Source organism: Jaculus jaculus, chromosome 7 (assembly GCF_020740685.1).
Source record: "Jaculus jaculus isolate mJacJac1 chromosome 7, mJacJac1.mat.Y.cur, whole genome shotgun sequence".
In the NCBI taxonomy this organism is placed as follows: Eukaryota; Metazoa; Chordata; class Mammalia; order Rodentia; family Dipodidae; genus Jaculus; species Jaculus jaculus.
This window is the reverse complement of record NC_059108.1, coordinates 1,706,003-1,725,594: the sequence shown is the minus strand read 5'-3', so window position 1 is coordinate 1,725,594 and position 19,592 is coordinate 1,706,003. Positions and strand designations below refer to the sequence as shown.

The window sequence follows — 19,592 nt, the reverse complement described above, 5'->3', positions numbered from 1 at the left end:
GTGTCATGAATGTAGATTCAGAAGGTGCTACGTTTTCATCTATGGGAACAAAAGATGATTTCAAAGCAGAAGTACTAGAGGGAGCTGAAGGGAAGCAGGGAGAAGTTCCAAGGGTGGGTGGGCATGATAAATGTGTGATATGTTCCTGTTTTGAAGTTCACTGAAACTATTTGTAACAATTGTTACAATAAATAACAAATGGGAAGAAATTTTAAAAAATTTAGGCTGGGGCTGGAGAGATGGCTTAGCGGTTAAGCGCTTGCCTGTGAAGCCTAAGGACCCCGGTTCGAGGCTCGGTTCCCCAGGTCCCACGTTAGCCAGATGCACAAGGGGGCGCACGCGTCTGGAGTTTGTTTGCAGAGGCTGGAAGCCCTGGCGCGCCCATTCTCTCTCTCTCCCTCTATCTGTCTTTCTCTCTGTGTCTGTCACTCTCAAATAAAAAAAAAAAAATTTAGGCTGCAAAGTCAAAGGACCCAGGTTCGAGTCCCCAGGACCCATGTAAAGCAGATGCACAAAAGTGGCTCATGCATCTGGAGTTCGTTTGCGGTAGCTGGAGACCATGATGCACCCATTCTCTCTCTCTGCCTCTTTTGCTTGCTCTCTCTCTGATAAATAAATATATAAATATACATATATATATGTATATATATTTAATATGTAATACATATATATGTATATATAATATGCAATACATATACATATATGTGTATATATGTATGTGTGTGTGTGTATGTATATATGTATGTGTATATATATATATATATATATATATATATTTTTTTTTTTTTTCCCAAGGTAGGGTCTCACTCTAGTCCAGGCTGACTTGGAACTCACTATGTAGTCTCAGTGTGACCTCGAACTCACCGTGATCCTCCTACCTCTGCCTCCCAAGTGCTGGGATTAAAGGTGTGCACCACCATGCTCGGCAATAAATAAAATATTTAAAAAATATTTTAGGCCTGGAAAAATGGCTTAGCAGTTAAGGTACTTGCCTGTGAAGTCTAAGGACCCAGGTTCAACTCTCCAAAACCCACATAAGCCCGATGAATAAGGTGGCACATGCTCACAAGGTGATGCATGTGCACAAGGTGGTACCCACATCTGGAGTTGGTTTGTAGTGGCTATGGCCCTGGTGTGCCAATTCTCTCTTGTAAATCAATAAAAACATCAGAAGATATTGAAGCTTTAAAATGGTGTCTTTCAGGCTAGAGATGGCTTAGCAGTTATGCAGCTTGCCTGGAAAGCCTAAGGACCCAGGTTTGACTCCCCAGAACCCAAGTAAGCCTGATATACATGGTGGCACATTCATCTGGAGTTTATTTGCAGTGGCTAGAGGCCCTGGTGCACTCATTGCTCTCTCAAGTAAATAAGTAAGTAAAGGGCTGGAGATATGGCTTAGTGGTTAAGCGCTTGCCTGTGAAGTCTAAGGACCCCAGTTCGAGGCTTCATTCCCCAGGTCCCACGTAAGCCAGATGCACAAGGGGGTGCATGCATCTGGAGTTCGTTTGTAGTGGCTGGAGGCCCTGGTGCGCCCATTCTCTATCTATTTGCCTCTTTCTCTCTCTCGCTCTCAAATAAATAAAAATAAACAAAAAACAAAAAAATAATAAATAACAGTAAAATATTTTAAAATTGTATCTTTCAATTATTTTATTGAGGGAAGTGAAGTGTTGGGGTGACCAAGTGTGACACAGTTTATTATTTATTTATTTTTGAGACAGGGTCTCACTCTGTAGCCTAGGCTAACCTCAAACTTGCTTTGTAGGACAGGGTGGCTGGAACTCACAGAGGCAATACTCCTGCCTCAGCTTCCTATGCCGGAATTATGGGCATGTATCACCAGCCTTGGCTAAAGGGGAATTCTTCACTCTGTTTTGAGTCCATCTTCATTTGCGCCGCTGCTGTAGTGCCCCCTGGGCCTGCGCCCAGCGCAGCTGCCACTGGGGCAGAGACAGGCCCAGACAGAGCTCCCCAGAAAGGGCAGCTTGACCTGGCTGCTCCCACCTGAGGAAGGGCATGTCGTCAGAGGGCTCAGCCCTCCACACTCCCTGGCCCTCCCCCATTATGTGGTCCTCCACTGCTTTCGTGCCCCTGCTTACCAGTCCCCTACAGCCCCCTGAAGCTCCGGGATCCGTTCCAGTGCCTGTTTCAGAAAGGTCTCCATCCTCTTCAGTGTCTGCCCCACATTCTCTTTCTGCTCCTTTTTCTGGGATGCCTGGATTTGCAGCAGCTCTGGAGATCAGAAGCCAGGATGTAGTTTTGAGTCCTCTGGCTGTGCAGAGCCTGGCACTCAGTGAGCCACCAAGTCTCTGGTCACTTAGTTTTGACCTTAGCACTTCTCCCAAACTGGTTTCTCTTTTCTCATCTCAAGGATGCCCATTAACCTTTGTGACCCATTCACACAGCTGCCCAAGTCTTTCTTCTCCATCTTCAGCTCCAGCCCTGTCTTCCACTCTGGCCACCATCCACATGACAGCCAGAGTGATATTCCTGAAGTTTCAACCTGGTCTCTCTCCCCTGCTCAGAATCCCGAAAGCTCCCTAGTGCCCAAGAGCAGAATCCGGCCTTCTTAGCCTGGTATCTGACAGACTGCATTATGCAATTTCTGCTCCCCTTTCTAGGGGAAAAACCTGACTTAATCCCAGGTGATACCATCATTTATCTATCTTTCCTCCCCACCTTCTTCTTCTTCTTAAAAAAGACTTTATTTTTATTTATTTATTACGGTCAGAGAGAGAGGGAGAAAGAGGGAGGATGGGTGCACCAGGGCTTCTAGGCACTGCAAACAAACTCCAGATGCATGTGCCACCATGTGCATCTGGCTTATGTGGGACCTGGGGAATTGAACCTGGGTCCTTAGTCTTTGCGGGCAGGGGCCTTAACTGCTAAGCCATCTCTCTCCAGCCCCCCTTTTTAAAAACAAAACAAAACAAAACTATTTTTAGGCCAGACATGGTGGCACACACCTTTAATCCCAGCACTCGGGAGGCAGAGATAGGAGGACTGCTGTGATTTCAAGGCCACCCTGAGACTACATAGTGAATTCCAGGTCAGCCTGAGCTAGAGTGAGACCCTACCTCGAAAAACAAACAAACAAACAAACAAACAAACAAACAAAAAGAAAGGGGGGGGGCTGGAGAGATGGCTTAGCAGTTAAGCGCTTTCCTGTGAAGCCTAAGATCCTGGTTTGAGGCTTGATTCCTCAGTACCTATGTAAGCCTGATGCACAAGGTGGCACATGCGTCTGGAGTACATTTGCAGTGGCCAGAGGTCCTGATGTGCCCATTCTCTTTGCCTCTTTCTCTATCAAATAAATAAATAAAAACAAACAAACAAAAAAGAGCTGGGCATGGTGGCGCACACCTTTAATCCCAGCACTTGGGAGGCAGAGTTAGGAGGATTGCCATGGGTCAAATCTACCCTGAGACTACATAGTTAATTCCAGGTCAGTCTGGACCAGAGTGAAAAACTGGGGAAAAAAAAGACAAGGCATACACTCTGGTGGTGATGAGTGAGTTCTTGGTAAGTGGATGAGCTGTGTGCAGCCTTGTGGTTAGGAACACTGACCCAAGTCTGACTACATCGTTTTAAATCCCAGTTCTAGTCAGGTGTGGCAACACAGGCCTGTAATCCTAGCACTCAGGAGGAAGGTGTCAACTCTGAGACCAGCCTGGGCTACATAGTGAGCTCCATCCAGACTAGCCCGAGCTACATAGCAAGACCTTCTCTAAAAAACAAAAAACAGAAAAACATGTCAATAAGAACCAAATCCCAGTCCTGCCACTGCCACATGTGCAGGCTACTGGGGTGGCAATGACTCTTATCACTTCAGGGGGCAGTGAACAATCTGATATGCTGGACCCAGGAAACAAGCAGGATGGGCCTACCTTGGGTGGACAGTTCCAGAGGCATGTGGAGGAGATCCCCACCACGGAGACGCTGCTGATCCTGGAGGAACAGGAGGTCTTGGCGGAGACAGGCAGCCTTTGGAAGCAACAGCTCTGGGGCCTGGAGGGAGGGGGAAGGACAGTTACACTGGGCAGGGGTGGAGATGGGAGCTGACAGGCAGGTCACAGGGAATGGCACTTACCTTCCCTCCACGCAGCCCCAGTGTGTGACTTAGAGCAATGAGGCTGGAGCCCCTTGGGGAGGCAGGGTGCAGCTGATGGATGGATGGCAGGGTCGCAGACAGGGGATTCAACCTGAGGGAGGAAATGCCCAGGCTGGATGGAGGACTCAGAGAAGGGCTTGGCTTCTGGAAGCTCAGGGACTGGGAGGCCAGACTGAGGGTGGTGATCATCTGGGGGCCCTGAGGCTACTATTTTGCATGGTGTTCCAGGAGTGACAGGCATCCATGGCAAGGTAGATGGGGGCTGGCCCTAGTCTCAATCCTTTGGCACTGTACCTCAGCACCATGTTGGGGAGATGTCTAACTTCCTCCTTCAGGCAGCGGAGCAGCTCCTGGCTCTGGGGTGCCACTGCCTCAGCAGTGGGGATGATTCTGCGCTGTACCAGAGCCAGTACCTGTGGACAGAGAAGATGGGTTGAACAGCCGGTGTCCACACAGCAACAGCCACCTCACAACCCATGTCCATCTCACCTCCTCCGGGCCCCGACCCAGGCGCGTCTTGCTTGCCGAGTTTCCCTTGATGAGCAGGCGGATTTGGTCCTGAGTCTCCTCCTGGGAAACAGGGACACCTCCACAACTAGCTTTGTGTTCCTCCCACTAACTAGCACAGTCAGTCACCCCTTCATAGGGTCCTGCATCCTCCTTGGAGTCTCACCTGGGTACCCTCCCCCTAAAAGACCCAGCTTCAAAAATTTTATTTAATTTTTAAATTTAAAATCGAGTGTGGTGGCACACGCCTTTAATCCCAGCACTTGGGAAGCAGAGGTAGGAGGACTGCCGTGAGTTTCAGGCCACCCTGAGAATACATAATGAATTCCAGGTCAGCCTGGGCTAGAGTGAGACCCTACCTTGAAAAACAAAAAAACAAACAAAATTATTTATTTGCACGTGGGAGGCAGGGCACCAGGATCTCTTGCCACTGAGAATAAATGTGGATTCGTTTTTACATGGTGGTTGGAAAACTGAACCTGAGAAGACAGGCTTTGCAAGCAGGCACTTTTGCGTGCTGAGCATCTCCCTAGCTCTGCCCCCGCCCCTTTTTGAGACAGAGTCTTTTTATTGGTTTGGTTCTCACCAATTAGGTTAGACTGGCTGGCCAGCAAGTCCTAATGATCCAACTGTCTCCATCTCCCCAGAGCTGGGATTCCAAGCACACATTAACATGCCTGGCATTTTTATGTGGGTTCTGGGGATCAAACACAGGTCTTCATGCTTGCCAGGCCAGCACTTTACTGCTGAGCAATCTCCCCTGCCCCAGGGCCTAGCTCAAGATCTCAGGGTTCTGAGCTTACACTAGCCCTCCACCAGGCCCAGGTCTCTCACCACCAGCTGGCGCCACTGCAGGATCCGCTGCTGCTTGGCCTGAAGCTCCCGCAGCAGGAGCTGCCTGCGCCCAGCTGCGCCCAGCAGCTCCTGTCTCTGAGCACGCAGGGCCTTGAGCTCTGCCCACAGGCCACAACCTCGCAGCCCCAGAAGCAGCACCTTCCTGGGGAACAAGCCAAAGGCAGCAAAGGAGAAGAGGGGCTGGTGGCCCCCGTGGGGAGGGGGTGAGACACAGAGGGATATGCACCAGGGACCACAGACAGGAGACACCACCAGGAAAAGCCGGGAGCTGCAGGGGTGGCCAATGACCAGTGGACAAGAAAGCACCTATGGCCTCTGCTGGGGGATCTCCTCCCCTCACCTCTCACTGGATCCCAGGGCATGTTTCTCCATCTCCTCCACCAGGCCCTGGAGGCGGTCAGTCAGGACTTGTCGCTCTTTCAGGAGGGTGCCCCTCTGTGTGACCAGTGCGCCCACAACCTGCCAACCCTCCTGTGGGTACAGAGTCTGTGTGGACACAGCCTGTGGTGGGAGGGGGTTGAGTGGGTCTTGGAAGGTGTCTGGGGTTACCTGGATGAGATGCACTGTGGATGGCAGGGCCTGGCCAGATGGGTCTGGTGCCTGGGGCCTGGGGTGGGGACAGAGCAAATGAACAAGACTGCCTTTGTCTGCCTTGTCCACGCGGGCAGCCATTATCAACCCACCTGCTGCCATGCTAGGCACTGGCATTCTGTTCTATCCCATCTGCTGGTTGCTATGCCTGCCCTTGACCCTGTCGTGGCTCACCCTCCAACCTGCCCACCCTCCACACCTGGCTATCTCCACGTCTTTGAGTTCATCGCCACTGCACAGGGACTGTATCTCCGCCTCCCGCTCTGCAGCCAGGTGCTCTAAGGCAGCCAGGACGTGGCCTGGAGGGTGGTTTGTCAGCAGCGTCTGGTGGGAGGAAGGGTACAGTCAGGACAGGATGGTGGCACGAGGTCGCACATCCCAGGGTAATGACATACAGATGGAGGGTGAGGGTTGGCATGCTGAGGTTTGCTCATGGGGCTGGAAAAGACCTTTCCTAAGAGCCTTGCCCTCTCACCTCCACCGAGCTAAGCCAGTGCTGGTAGGAAGTTCCAAACTGGTCATCATGGGGGCTTCTGTGGAGTTGGGTAAGGGAGAGAGGTCATGAGATATAGCCATCACCCTCTAAAAGATAGGTGCTCTCATTGTTCCCTTCTAGATGAGGAAATTGAGTCCTCTTAAGCTTGTTAGACTTGAGTTTCCCAATTATACCAACTTGATGGCCTTAAGGCCTCTACATGTCCTATTAAACTAGGACCTCTTCTTGGCCTTACCCTAGCTAAGTCTCCTCAACAGACTCCCCAACCCTCTTTGCCCCCAGAGCTGGGTTAGGCTTCCTCTGGGTACTCAGAGCTTCGAGATTCACCCTCTACAGCCCTGACCACTTGGCTGTCACTGTCCATGGAGGCTTATCTGTTTCTTCTTTGTTCCAACCTGGGACTCTTCAGAACAGAGCTCAGGACTGATGGTGTCAGAAAGCTCAGCATCTGAGGAATTCCTCATCCAGTGACCTCCTACCCTCAAAGTCAAAGGAACCTGGGGACACTCACGGGATGCTGCCTCTGCTTGCCTGGGGAATCAGAAGGGTCTGCAAGAACTGGGCTCGAAGGGAGCAGGCTGCCCGGACGTCACGCTAGCGGAAGACAATTTGGTACCACACAGTTAGAAAGGGCAAAAACATAAAGGCCAACAATGAGAAACAAAACCCCCTACGAGCAGATAGACCCTAACTGCTTGGGGCCTGATTCAGCCATTTTTGTGATGCTTAATACAAACAGAGCCTAACTCCTAGTAGTTCCTGGTGCTTCACCCCAAATGGCCAGTCTCTTTTTAAGGTTTACTTCCTTATGGTAGGGAGCTGCATTCTCAAAGTATTCAAATACAGCCTCAAATGGCTCAGGAGGCAAGACCAGATAGCTTCTCTCATCTGCTACAAAAGGACCCCATCTCCTCTCAGGAAAGTGATATTCTCTGAGATTTTACCAGCGATGTTTCTTTCCATAGTGCTTTTTTTTTTTTTGTTTATTTTTATTTATTTATTTGAGAGAGAGAGACAGACAGACAGACAGACAAAGAGGCAGGGAGAAAGAGAGAAAATGGGCATGCCAGGGCCTCCAGTCACTGCAAATGAACTCCAAATGCATGTGCCACCTTGTGCATCTGGCTTGTGTGGGTCCTGGGGAATTGAGCCTTGAACCAGGGTCCTTAGGCTTCACAGGCAAGCGCTTAACCGCTAAGCCATCTCTCCAGCCCCCCCCCCTTTTTAAAGGCAGGTCTCACTCCAGTCTAAGCTGACAGGGAACTTTCTCTGTAGCCCCAGGCTGGCTTCAAACTTAGGGCAATTCTCCTATTTTAGCCTCCACACTATCCAGCCAGTCTATTTAAAAAAAAATATTTTATTCATCTATTTGAGAGAGAGAAAGAGAGGCAGATAGAGAGAATGGGCATACCAGAGTTTCTAGCCACTGCAAATAAACTCTAGATGCATGTGCCATCTTGTGCATCTGGTTTTATGTGGGTACTAGGAAATCAAACCTGGGTCATTAGGATTTGCAGGCAAACACCTCAACCACTGAGCCATCTCTCCAGCCTATGTCTATTCTTTAAAAAGACTTTTTTTAAAAAAAATTTTAGATAGAGACGGGGAGAGAAAAAGATTTGGTGTGCTAGGGCCTCAGCCACCACAATTGCACTCCAGACATTTGTGCCACCTAGTAGACATATGCAACATTGTGCTTGCTCATCTTTGTATGTCTGGCTTACATGGGATCTGGGGAGTTGAACATGGGTCCTTAGGCTTTGCAGGTAAGTGCCTTAACCACTGAGCCATTTCTCTAGCCCAACAGTGTCTTTTTTCAAACTTTTTTTTTGGGGGGCGTTTTTTTTTTTTTTTTTTATATTGAAAGGGAATTTATTGTATTAATTTACAGCAGTCCAACAATAGCAGACTACAGGCCTGAGAGTCAAGGAATTTGGTAGCTGCTAAGTCCACAAGGTGAATGCCTTGGCAGTCCCAATCTGTCACTGAAGGCCTGGAAGCATTCTGGAGAGACACTGCTCTTCAGTCCAGGTTGGTCTTCAGTCCATACTGGAAAGCAGGAAACAGTACCGCACCAGCAGCCAGGTGGGAGGGGAGGAAAATACCTTTTTTGGGGGCGTTTTTTGAGGTAGGGTCTCACTCTGGTCCAGGCTGACCTGGAATTAACTCTGTCATCTCAGGGTGGCCTTGAACTCATGGCAATCCTCCTACCTCTGCCTCCCAAGTGCTGGGATTAAAGGTGTGCCACCACGCCCGGCCCAATTTTTTCAAACTTTTATATCAACTCTGGCCTGGTAAATTCCTTTACCCTGTGCCTTGGGTAGATCCTGCCATGAAAGACATAAAGGGGACTCAGACCTGCCTGTCTTCAATTCCTCTATAGCTCAGGACTCTTACCAACACTGCAGGTTCCAGGGCCAGGGCTGATGATGTCAGGGGTCCAAAGGTCACATCCACTTTAGCCTTTCTGAAAAGAGGAATGCAACTGGGGCTGGAGTCCCCAGGGAGAACACACATTGGTGCCCTGTCCCCTCCCACTGCCAGCATGGCACAGGGATTGCTGAACCTGCCTCCTGCGGAATACCTCCTACAGTGAGCCACTGTCACCTCCTGTACTGGTCTCCCTGTTCTTGATCCATCTCAGTGTCACAATCTTATGGAAATCTGAGGAAAGCATTTAAAGTTCACCAGAGACTAGTGCCACCTGACATCTAGAATATGGTGGCACACACTTGTAATCCCAATACTCAGTAGGCTCACAGCACATCTGAGGACAGCTTGACCTACACAGTAAATTCCAGCCCAGCCCGGGCAACTTAGTGAGACCCTGTTTCAAGATTGTAAGAAAAGGCAGGGGACATAACTCAGTGGAAGAGTGCTTGCCTAGAACATGCGAGGACCAGGTTCAATGTTCCACTAAAATAACAAAAATCAAACAAATAAAAACACTCATATAAAACCTAGTGAAGGTCATAGCACTGCTCCATACAACGTGAAACTTTCCCACCATGCTCAGAGTAACAACAGTTAGCACACTCTCCTGAATCCTTTCCATGATGAAACTCAGTTATTATCACACCCACTCTGAAGGGCGGTGTAAATATTAGCCCATTCAATGGATCTTAAAAACTGAGGTACAGTGGGCTGGAAAGATGGCTTAGTGGTTAAGGTGCTTGCCAGCAAGGCCTAAGGACACATGTCCCACTCTCCAGATCCCGTGTAAGCCAGACACACAAAGGTGAGGCAAGCTCAAGGTTGCACGTGCCCACTAGGTGGCACAAGCATCTGCAGTTTGATTTCAAAGGCTGAGGCCCTGGCGTACCAATTCTTTCTTTTTCTCATTCTCTTAAAAACAAAAACAAAAACTGAGTCACAAAAGTCATACAGTTCCAAGTGGCCAAGCTAGGGCTGGGACTCTGTCTGACCGCAACTCCAGCGATACCATGGTACTCTGTCTACCTCTCCTGCCTCACCTCCTCGTGTTGTCCCTCTGGCTGGTGAGATTTGGGCTGTGCTGTCTGTTGGATGTCCTTCCCCAGGCTGAACTTTGGCTTCTGCTTCTGAAGCTCAAGGCATCCCTTGGTGAGACTAAGGTATCCCCCTCCCTTCATCACATGACCTTTTCTTCATAGACGTTATCTCCACCTGAAATCATGGGCTGTTTCCTACAGTGCCTTCCACCTTCTCTGCATGAGACCATGCACCTCGGGAGGGCAGGGATGTGTCCCGTGCTGACTGTGTCTCCTAGTGATTGCTCTAGATGTTGGGTGGCATTAGTCTCTGGTGGACTTTAAATGCTGTGATTGCGAACTCCAAATTCTGGGAACAGGAGGGGATCAGGATTGGGATCACTAAGAATGTCTGGCTTCCCAGGATACACAGCCCCACCTCTCCATGTCCTGCAAGCGCTGGAGCTGATTCTGCAGTCTCTGCATGGGCTCTCGGAGCCTACGTTGTTGCCTCCGCACAGCCCCAGCTTGGGCCTGGAGGAGGAGGGCTTGGTGCTGGGTGTCTCGAAGGCTCTGCAGTGCCTGCTCCATGGCCATATCTGTGGGAAAAACAAGGGTGGTCACCAGTGCCTTGTCCACCCTGAGCTTCACTGTCTATCTTCCAGGCCCCACAGTTACCCTGAGACTCAGACTCCTGCTCCATCAGCTCCAGGCTCTGGTCTAGCTCTTGGATCTCCGCCCGCAGGCGGGCTGCAGTGGCTTCCAGCTCCAACTTCCGACGGGCCTGGTGGGATCAGGTACAGGGCCAGATAGACTGATGGGGATTTAGTCTGGCTGGAATATCTTTGGGGGATGGGCATCTGCTGTGTGTGTGTGTGTGTGTGTGGCAGAGGGTTTTTCCTAAGTGGTTTGTGTATCTGACACAGAAATGCTACTGGACTACCTGGCTCCCTCCTTCCTCCTGAGATCACTCCCACCCACCCTCCCAGCTTGCCCCCACACCTCTGTCTTTTCTCAGCCTTCACAGTACTGAGATTACAGAAGTGCACCACCAACTGGCTTCCTTCTATTTTCATTCAGTGTTTTCTCACAAATGAGACACTTAGCATTGTGACCAAGTGCTTTTCCACGGGCGTAATACACATACACTGACAAAGAGCTAAGCTTTTAAAGCTGGCTGGTATCAGTACTGCGACTGTAGATACTTAGTTGTGACTGGAGAGCTATGGCCTTCCACAGAAAGTTCATCACTATCAGATTCCACAACTCTTAAAATTTCCAGAGTGGCCAGGCGTGGAGGCACACACCTTTAATCCTAGCACTCAGGAGGCAGAGGTAGGAGGATCGCCATGAGTTTGAGGCCAACTTGAGATGACACAGTGTATTCTAGATCAGCCTGAATTAGTGAGACCCCACCTCGAAAAACAAAACAAAAATTTCCATAGTGTTGCTAAGTCCCTTGTGCATTCAGAGTCAGTAACAGCACAAATAGACCAGGTCCCCTAACACACAAAAGGATCTTGGTTTATATGAGATAGGTTCTGCTAGGCTGGCCTTGAACTTAGCACCCTCCGGAGTGCTAGGATTCCAGGCATGTACCATCCCACCCAGCTCTGGTCCCTCCTCTCACCGGCTCTGATAACCCACATCTAGGTATTCCTCCCTATCATACCTAGTCTCCCCTGCCCCCTCCCTCCCCCCGGCCATGCAGGGATCTGGGCTGTTTTGTGACAGTGTCACCAGAAGACCCAGCACCAAGCTCTCTGTTGGATAAAGGACTGTTATAAAGCCTCTCACCTCTGGACTGTCCTGGTGGCCATACCTAAAGAAATGAGACCAGAGTTAGGTGATGGCCGAGTCTTCCAGCGGGGGAAGGCAGGAAGTGTGAAGCTGGGGGTGTGAATAAGACAAGATTCGGGAAGACAGGAAGAGACAGCTTTAAGAAGCAGTTACCAGAGTAGGTTTCCCCGAATCTTCTTGATATTCCTGCAATGGAGAGAGGAAGGGAGAGGAGTTGCTGCAGGCTTTGCCCATGCTTCCTTCCCGCTCCCACCCCGCCTACCACCCCCTCCCTGCCCCCGCACAAGCTAGGCTCACCTTTGACTACGCACATGCTGTAAGACATAGGCCCAGATGTCAGCTCCCTGGCCCAAATACAGCCTGAAAGGACAGAATATAAGATATGCCCGGGGCACCACATAGGCGGAGGACCTTAACCATTCCAGGGAGATGTTGGTACAAAGTTTTTACTAGAGAGTTCTCATTTCTGGGGGCTGGAGAGATGGCTCAGTAGTTAAAGGCACTTGCTGGCAAAATCTGTCCGTATAGGTTCGATTCCTCAGTACCCACATAAAACCAGATGCACAAAGTAGTACATGCAGCTGGAATTCATGTGCAGTGCCAAGAGGCCCTGGCACATCCATACTCTCTCTTGTAAATAAGTAAAGTATATTTAATGTTTTTTATTTTAGAGAAAGCAAGGGGGGGGGGAGAGGGAGAAAAACCAGGGCCTCAGCCACTGATATCGAACTCCAGACACTTGTGCCACCTAGTAGCATGTGTGACCTTGCACCTATCTCACCTTTGTACCTCTCTCTTAATGTATGATCTGAGGAGTCAAACACAGGTTCTTAGGCTTTGCAGGCAAGTGCCTTAACTGCTAAGCCATCTCTCCAGCCCAAAAATATTATTATTTTGTTTTTTCCAGGTAGGGTCTCAGTCTAGCCCCAAATGACTATGGAATTGACTATGTAGTCTCAGGGTGGCCTCAAATTCATGGCATCTTCCTACCTTTGCCTCCCAAATGCTATGATTAAAGCTGTGCACCACCATGCCTGGCTTATTATTATTATTTTAAAACCGGGGCTAGGCATCGGGAATACACAGTGAATTCCAAGTCAGCCTGGGCTAGAAGGAGATCCTGCCTCGAAAAACAAAAACAAACAAACAAACAATAATCAGGAGAGCTGGGCGTGGTGGCGCACCCTTTTTATCCCTGCACTCGGGAGCCAGAGATAGGAGGATCACCATGAGTTTGAGGCCACCCCGAGACTACACAGTGAATTCCAGGTCAGCCAGGACTAGAGTGAAACCCTACCTCGAAAAACCAAAAACCAAACCAAACCAAAACAAAACAAACTAGGAGAGTTCTCACTACTGGGGGAAGGGGCATGTGCTATTGGAGTGGGTGTCACTGACAGGTGGGCTTCTCAGTAAATGTGAGTATCCTCATTCCAAGATAGGAATGTTCCCTTTCTTCTGAGAGTGCCTGCTGTGGTCACTGCTAGAGATGGAGGAGAGAGGCGCGCTCCCAGGGGGGCACGGGTCGCCATTCCTACAGATTCAGTGTTCAATGGGGTGGTCGCGCCAACGTGCAGTGTCCTCCTTGGTTAGGGCGGGAGTGGCGGTGGTAAGGAGAGGCTGGGACAGCGTCACGCTGGACAAAGGGGTCTCTGATAATTTATAGACGGTCCTCAAAGGTGCCGGGGATCCCGGTCTGGGCTGCCGCCCGGGGCCCCCGGTCTCCTCCCCCAGCTCGGGGCTCTCTTCTTGGACAGATGGTGCCCAGGGTGCAGGGCCGGCCTTGTCACTCGGCGGGGGTCTCTCCCGAAGGGTCTAGTCCCAGGAGGTGGAAGCCTTTCTCCCGGGGCGGCCTCACCTGCGCAGTGTCGACTCCGGGGCCCGGGCCGCCTCGGGCACCCCCATCTCTTCCGCCGCCCAGCAACCCAGTTCCCGCACTTTCTGCTGCAGCTCCATGACAGCGCCCAGCTGCAACCTCCGATTCCCTCGCTCTCTTCAAGCACGGCGCCTGATTCTGACGTCACGAGAGCGCCGGCGGTGACGTCGTCGGTTGCTAAGCAGACCCAGGTTAGCCAGATGCGCAAGGGGGCGCACGTGTCTGTACTTCGTTTGCAGTGGCTGGAGGCCCATCTCTCTCTCTCTCTCTCTCTCTCTCTCTCTCTCTCTCTCTCTCTCTCTCTCTCTCTCTCTCTCTCTCTCTCTCTCTCTCTCCCTCTCTCTCTTTCTCTGTCAAATAAATAAAATAAAATAATTAAAAATATTAAATTATGTATACTTTTTATTTTTGCGTGGTGTGTGTGCATGTGTATGTAGAGCCTAAAGGTTGATGTCAGGTGTCTTCTTTGATGGCTCTCCACATTTGTTTGCTTGTTTGTTTATTTATTTGGTTTTTCGAGGTTGGGTCTCACTCTAGCCCAAGCTAAACTGGAATTCACTATTCTTAGGCTGGCCTTGAACTCACAACGATCCTATGATCCTCCTACCTCTGTCTCCCAAGTGCTGGGATTAAAGGCATGTACCACTGCACTTAGCTATTTACTTATTTTTGTTTCTTTTTTTAAAGCATTTTATTTTATTTATTTATTTCAGAGAGAGAGAGAGAGAGAATGGGCATTCCAGGGCCTTCAGATGCTGCAAATGAATTCCAGACACATGCACCACTTTGTGAATCTGGCTTACATAGTTCCTGAGTAATTGAATCTAGTCCGTTGGCTTTTTAAGCAAGTGCCTTAGGCCATCTCTCCAGGCCTATTTGCTTTTAAAAAAATATTTATGTATTTATTTGGGAGAGAGAGAATGAGCATGCCAGAGCCTACTAGCCACTGTAAATGAATTCCAGATGCATACATCACCTTGTGCATCTGGTTTTACATGAGTACTGGGGAATTGAACCTTTGGCTTTTCTGGCTAATGCCTTAACCACTAAGCCATATCTACAGCCCTGTTTATTTATTTTTGCATGTGTATGTGTGTATGCATGTTTGTATGTATGGGGGAGCATGGGCATGTGTGCATGTGTGTATTTTTCATTTCTGGGCAAACATGAACCAGAAGTTTAAGGAAGGAAAGGATTTATTTTTGGCTTATGGTCTCAAGGGGAAGTTTCATCATGGTGGAAAAGGCATGGAAGGAGCAGACAGCCAGCATCACATTTTCACATCAGCAGGGAGGAAGGAGAAAATTCAAAAGCACAAGTGGGGCTGGACTATAACATCCCAGGACCTGCAACCAGTGACACACTTTCTGCAGTGAGGCTCCATCTTCTGAAGGTTCCACAGATTTCCCAGACAGATCTACCAGCTGGGGATTAAGTATTTAAACATAGAAGTCCACAGGAGACATTTTGCATTCAAACCACTGCAAGTGGCAAATGCAAATGTATGCATGTGCATGTGTGGAGGCCAGAGATCAATGTTTGGTGTCTTACTTAATCGTCCATTTTATTCTTTGAGACATGGTCTTTTGCTGAATCCAGAGCTCACCAATTCAGGTAGACCAGCCAGGCACTGAGCCTCAGGGATTCATGTCTCTGCCTCCTTAGTGCTGGTGAAGGAGAATAGGAAGAAGCTAGCTTCTGTTAGGTAGTTTCAGTTAGAGATTGAGACCTAGAGAGAACCAGGAAATGCTACCACACATTCCACCTCACCCTGGCACAAGAACTGAACTCTTGGCAGAAATGGAACTCATGTCTGATCGAGACTGATCTATAGTGCCCCTGATTACCCACAATCTAGTGTGCTACCTGGATGGGCTAGCTCAGATGGACTGGCCCTGGGGTCCATCATCCAATCAGCTCTTGCCCTTGCATACCTGAATCTGATGCTATAAAGGCTGAAGCCTTCTAGTCCCTCCCTCTCAATCGGTGTGACCCTTAGAGTGTGGGGAGAGGAGTTCTCTCTGGATTCCCTCTCATCTCTACTTAGACATACATGAGTCTAGAGAGCATGGCATTGTTTCTTGATCTGAACTTTTCTGCTGGCCTTTGTTTTTTTATTTTGTTTTCTGAGGCAGGGTCTTGTTCTAGCCCAGGCTGACCTGGAATTCACTATGTAGCCTCAAGGTGGCCTCGTTTCCCTCTGCTTCCTTTTTAGTCTTATATTCAATTCTTTGGTTAAAAGAAGACACAAGCCAAGCATAGTGGCACATGCCTTTAATCCCAGAACTTGGTAGGCAGAGGTAGGAGGATTGCTGTGAGTTTGAGGCCACCCTGAGACTACATAGTGAATTCCAGGTCAGCCTGGGCTAGAGTGAGACCCTATCTGGAACCCCTCCCAAAAAAGACTGAGAAGGATAATTATTAAATGATTATATTCATTTAGGGAAGTACAGAACCAAGGGACGGAAAATGAATACAACCACGTGGCCTGAGAGCCCATGGCGGTGGGCCTGGAAAAACCGTGGAGAGGACAGAAGAGAAAGTACAGAGAGCCCCTGCCACGTGGAGGGCAGGAGGGGTGAAGAGCCCTTGTGGGAAGTAGGTGTTAGGGTTCTTTTCTTATCTCAGCCCAGCTGGGCTGAGCCAGGGAGAAACTCACCAGAAACAGAAGCTGGAGGTTCAGGAGAGATCCGACAGCCCAGAAACATGGTTCTCCCTTTGCAAACGTATTTATAACCTTATAGTGGTAGACCCTATCTTCTGGCTCAGGTGAGCCAGAGTGAAGACTGATTGGTTTGGGCTAGGAGCTGTCTCAGGAAGAGGCTAGCCATGATGCTAAGTTCTGGGGGCTGAACTTGACCAACCACAGTATTAGGATTAAATCCTAGGAGAGAAGACCTCCTTCTCAGGAGAGGTTCAGGTAGTTTGTTGAAAAACAGATCTAGGGAAGAGTTAAGAAGTCAGATCATATTTTGACTGCCAGCAGAGTGGAGACTGCAAGGGTACTTTTAGGGGCCCAGTCACCCTCACGGTCTAACAGAGCTACCTGACTCCCTTGCAGCAACAGTGCCCAGCATTTCACTGTGGGTTCTGAGGATCTGAACTCAGATCTTCATGCTTGTATGGCAAGTACTTTACCCACTGAACAATCACTTCATCCCCCATGGCACCTAGTTCAAAATTCAGAATATATCCCCAGGCTTAGAGAGATACTGTGGGTTATCAACTATGCCCTTCCCAAATGAGGAGCCCTGTTGAAGCTCTAATGGGGAGTACCTCAGACTGTGACTATATTGGGAAAAGGTCCTTTAAAAAGATAATTCAGGGGCTGGAGGAATGGCTTGGAGGTTTAGGTACTTGCCTGCAAAGCCAAAGAATCCAGGTTTGATTCCCCAGGACCTACTTAAGCCAGCTGTACCAGGTGGCGCATGCTTCTGGAGTTCATTTGCAGTGGTTGAAGGCTCTCTCTTAAAAAAAAAAAATAAAAAAAATAAAGTAAAATAGAGGTAATTCAGGCTGGGCATGGTGGCATATACCCTTAATACCAGCACTTGGAGGATTGCTGTGAATTTAAGGCCACCCTGAGACTACAGAGTGAATTTCAGGTCAGCCTGGGCTAAAGTGAGACCCTATCTCAAAAAACCAAAATAAAATAACATAAAAAGGTAATTCAGGGCTGGAGAGATGACTTAGCTGTTAAGGAACTTGCCTGTGAAGCCTAAGAATGCATGTGAAGATTTCCAGTCCTACAGAGCCAGATGCACAGTGACAAACACGTGCAATGTTGCACAAGCACACAAAGGGAGCGCACGTGTCTGAAGTTCATTCAGTGGCCAAAAGGCCCTGCTGCGGCACCCATTCTTTCTCTTTCTCTCTCAAAAATGTTTTTTTTAAAGGTAATTCAATTGCTGGGCATGATGGCACATACCTTTAATCTTAGCACTCAGGAGACGGAGGTAGGAGGATCACCATGAGTTTGAGGCCACCCTGAGACTACACAGTGAATTCCAGGTCAGTTTGGGTTAGAGTAAGCCTCTACCTAAAAGAAACAAGAAAAAAAAAAAAAGGTAATTCAGTTTAATTAGTATATTTAGAGTGGGCTTTAAATTTCATGGAGGCTGACTAAGTTTTAGCAGAAATTAATAAGGAATTCTCCAAGTTTAGACCCATCCTGCTCGGCCATCTGCAGGTTGTCACCACTGTCTTTGGATGTGGCCTGTTTTCCCATAATGTACCCCTGTGTTTTGTGTTCGCTTATCATAAAGGTGTTGGTAGTAGGCGAAGTGTTGACTGTAAACCATCCAGGAATGGGCACACTGCCTTCAGCTGGCTAGGGCAGCCATAACAAAATATCATAGCCTGGGTGACTCAAACAACAGACGTTTTCTCACCATTTAGAGCTAGAGTGCAAAGCCGAGGAGTCTGGTTTCTTCCAAAGTCTTCTGCTTGCCTTACAGGTGGCTGTTCTCATAGGTCTCCACACACTCATTCTTCTGTCTGATGTTTTTTCCTATGAATCCTTCATGGTCCTCTCTAAGCCATTGCTGTTCACACATAAATACCTCACCACCCCCAACCCTTAATTTGGTCCTTCTCATATCTTCTCTGATCCTGACTAACTCTTAACTCTGTTTTTGTTTTAGTTTTTGAATTTTTAAAATTTTATTTGAGAGAGAGACAGATAGAAAAAGAAGTGCACCAGAGCTTCTAGCCACTGCAAACAAACTCCAGTTGCATGTGCCACTTTGTGCATCTGGTGTTATGTGGGTGCTGGGAATTGAACACAGGTCATCAGGCTTTGCAGGCAAATGCCTTAACTGCTGAGCCATCTCTCCAGCCCGAGGTTTCTGCTTTTTTTTTTTTTTTGCTAGTTTATGTTTATTAGTTTAGTTTGAGACAGGGTCTCACTGTATATCCCAGATCTTTCTGCCTTTGCCTCATGAATGTTCAAGTTATGGGGATGTAGCATATCTGGGTGAGGACATAACAAGCCTAACATTCCAGCTTAAATGGGAAGCCACATAAATATCGATTCAACTTTCTAAATATCACCCACAAAGACTATGTCACTGTGTTACCTTACAAAGATACCAGTCCCAGAAAACAATCTTATTTTAAGGACATGCAGTTTTATCAGTGACAAAGGGGATATATGGTGGTTTGAATTTGATGGTTCCCATTAACTCATGTGTTTTGAAGGCAGTCCCTTGCACAGGAGGTGAATTCTTGATGGAGGAGGTATGTTGCTGGGGTGGGCTTTGGTTTTTTTATTATTATTTTTATTAACAACTTCCATGATTATAAGCAATATCCCATGGTAATCCCTCCCCCCCACATTTCCCTTTGAAACTCCATTTTCCATCATACCCTCTCCTCTCAATCAGTCTCTCTTATTTTGATGTCATGATCTTTTCCTCCTCTTATGATGGTCTTGTGTAGGTAGTGTCAGACACTGTGAGGTCATGGATATCCAGATAATTTTGTGTCTGGAGGAGCACATTGTAAGAAGTCCTACCCTTCCTTTGACTCTTATATTCTTTCCGCCACCTCTTCCACAATGGACCCTGAGACTTGGAAGTTGTGATAGAGATATTGCAGTGCTGAGCACTCCTGTCACTTCTGCCCAGCACCATAATGCCTTCTGAGTCATCCCAAGGTCACTGCCATCTGAAAAGAGAAGATTCCCTACAAAAGTGAGAGTAGCATTAATATATAGATATGAACATTAATAGAAATGTTTACTGGGAAGTTTGATGAGCATAGTATATACATTTAGCCAGACAGCAGCAGATGTTACACCTCTAGGGCTCATGACTACCCCTGTTGTAGGTTTTCAGTATCAGGGATGTATTCCCTCCCATGGAGCAGGCCTCCAGTCCAATTAGAGGGCAGTTGGTTTCCACCATG

General features: G+C 48.4%; 1 protein-coding gene across 1 annotated transcript; it reads right to left on the bottom strand.

The window, feature by feature from the left end:
- Window positions 1-1,635: 1,635 nt before the first annotated feature.
- Haus5 (HAUS augmin like complex subunit 5) lies at window positions 1,636-13,799 on the bottom strand. Its single transcript, XM_045154432.1, has 19 exons — window positions 13,668-13,799; window positions 12,107-12,169; window positions 11,963-11,995; window positions 11,807-11,831; window positions 10,688-10,793; window positions 10,449-10,608; window positions 8,958-9,027; window positions 7,072-7,154; window positions 6,540-6,597; window positions 6,264-6,388; window positions 6,023-6,080; window positions 5,814-5,944; window positions 5,453-5,615; window positions 4,601-4,681; window positions 4,406-4,524; window positions 4,091-4,202; window positions 3,888-4,008; window positions 2,100-2,232; window positions 1,636-2,004 (listed from the first exon to the last, which is right to left on the bottom strand). The coding sequence occupies exons 1-19, from the start codon at window positions 13,763-13,765 to the stop codon at window positions 1,887-1,889; spliced, it is 1,857 nt and encodes a 618-aa protein (XP_045010367.1). The 5' UTR covers window positions 13,766-13,799; the 3' UTR covers window positions 1,636-1,886.
- Window positions 13,800-19,592: the final 5,793 nt, after the last annotated feature.

What these genes read in the sequence shown, in the direction of transcription:
- Haus5 (XM_045154432.1), bottom strand. Translation starts at nt 13,765, where the DNA reads ATGGAGCTGCAGCAGAAAGTGCGGGAACTGGGTTGCTGGGCGGCGGAA. An exon ending in CGCTTGCAGGACATGGAGAG is followed by an intron (nt 9,028 to 10,448) that starts GTGGGGCTGTGT and finishes TCCTCTTTTCAG; the next exon opens with AAAGGCTAAAGTGGATGTGA. An exon ending in ACTGGCTTAGCTCGGTGGAG is followed by an intron (nt 6,389 to 6,539) that starts GTGAGAGGGCAA and finishes TCCTCCCACCAG; the next exon opens with ACGCTGCTGACAAACCACCC.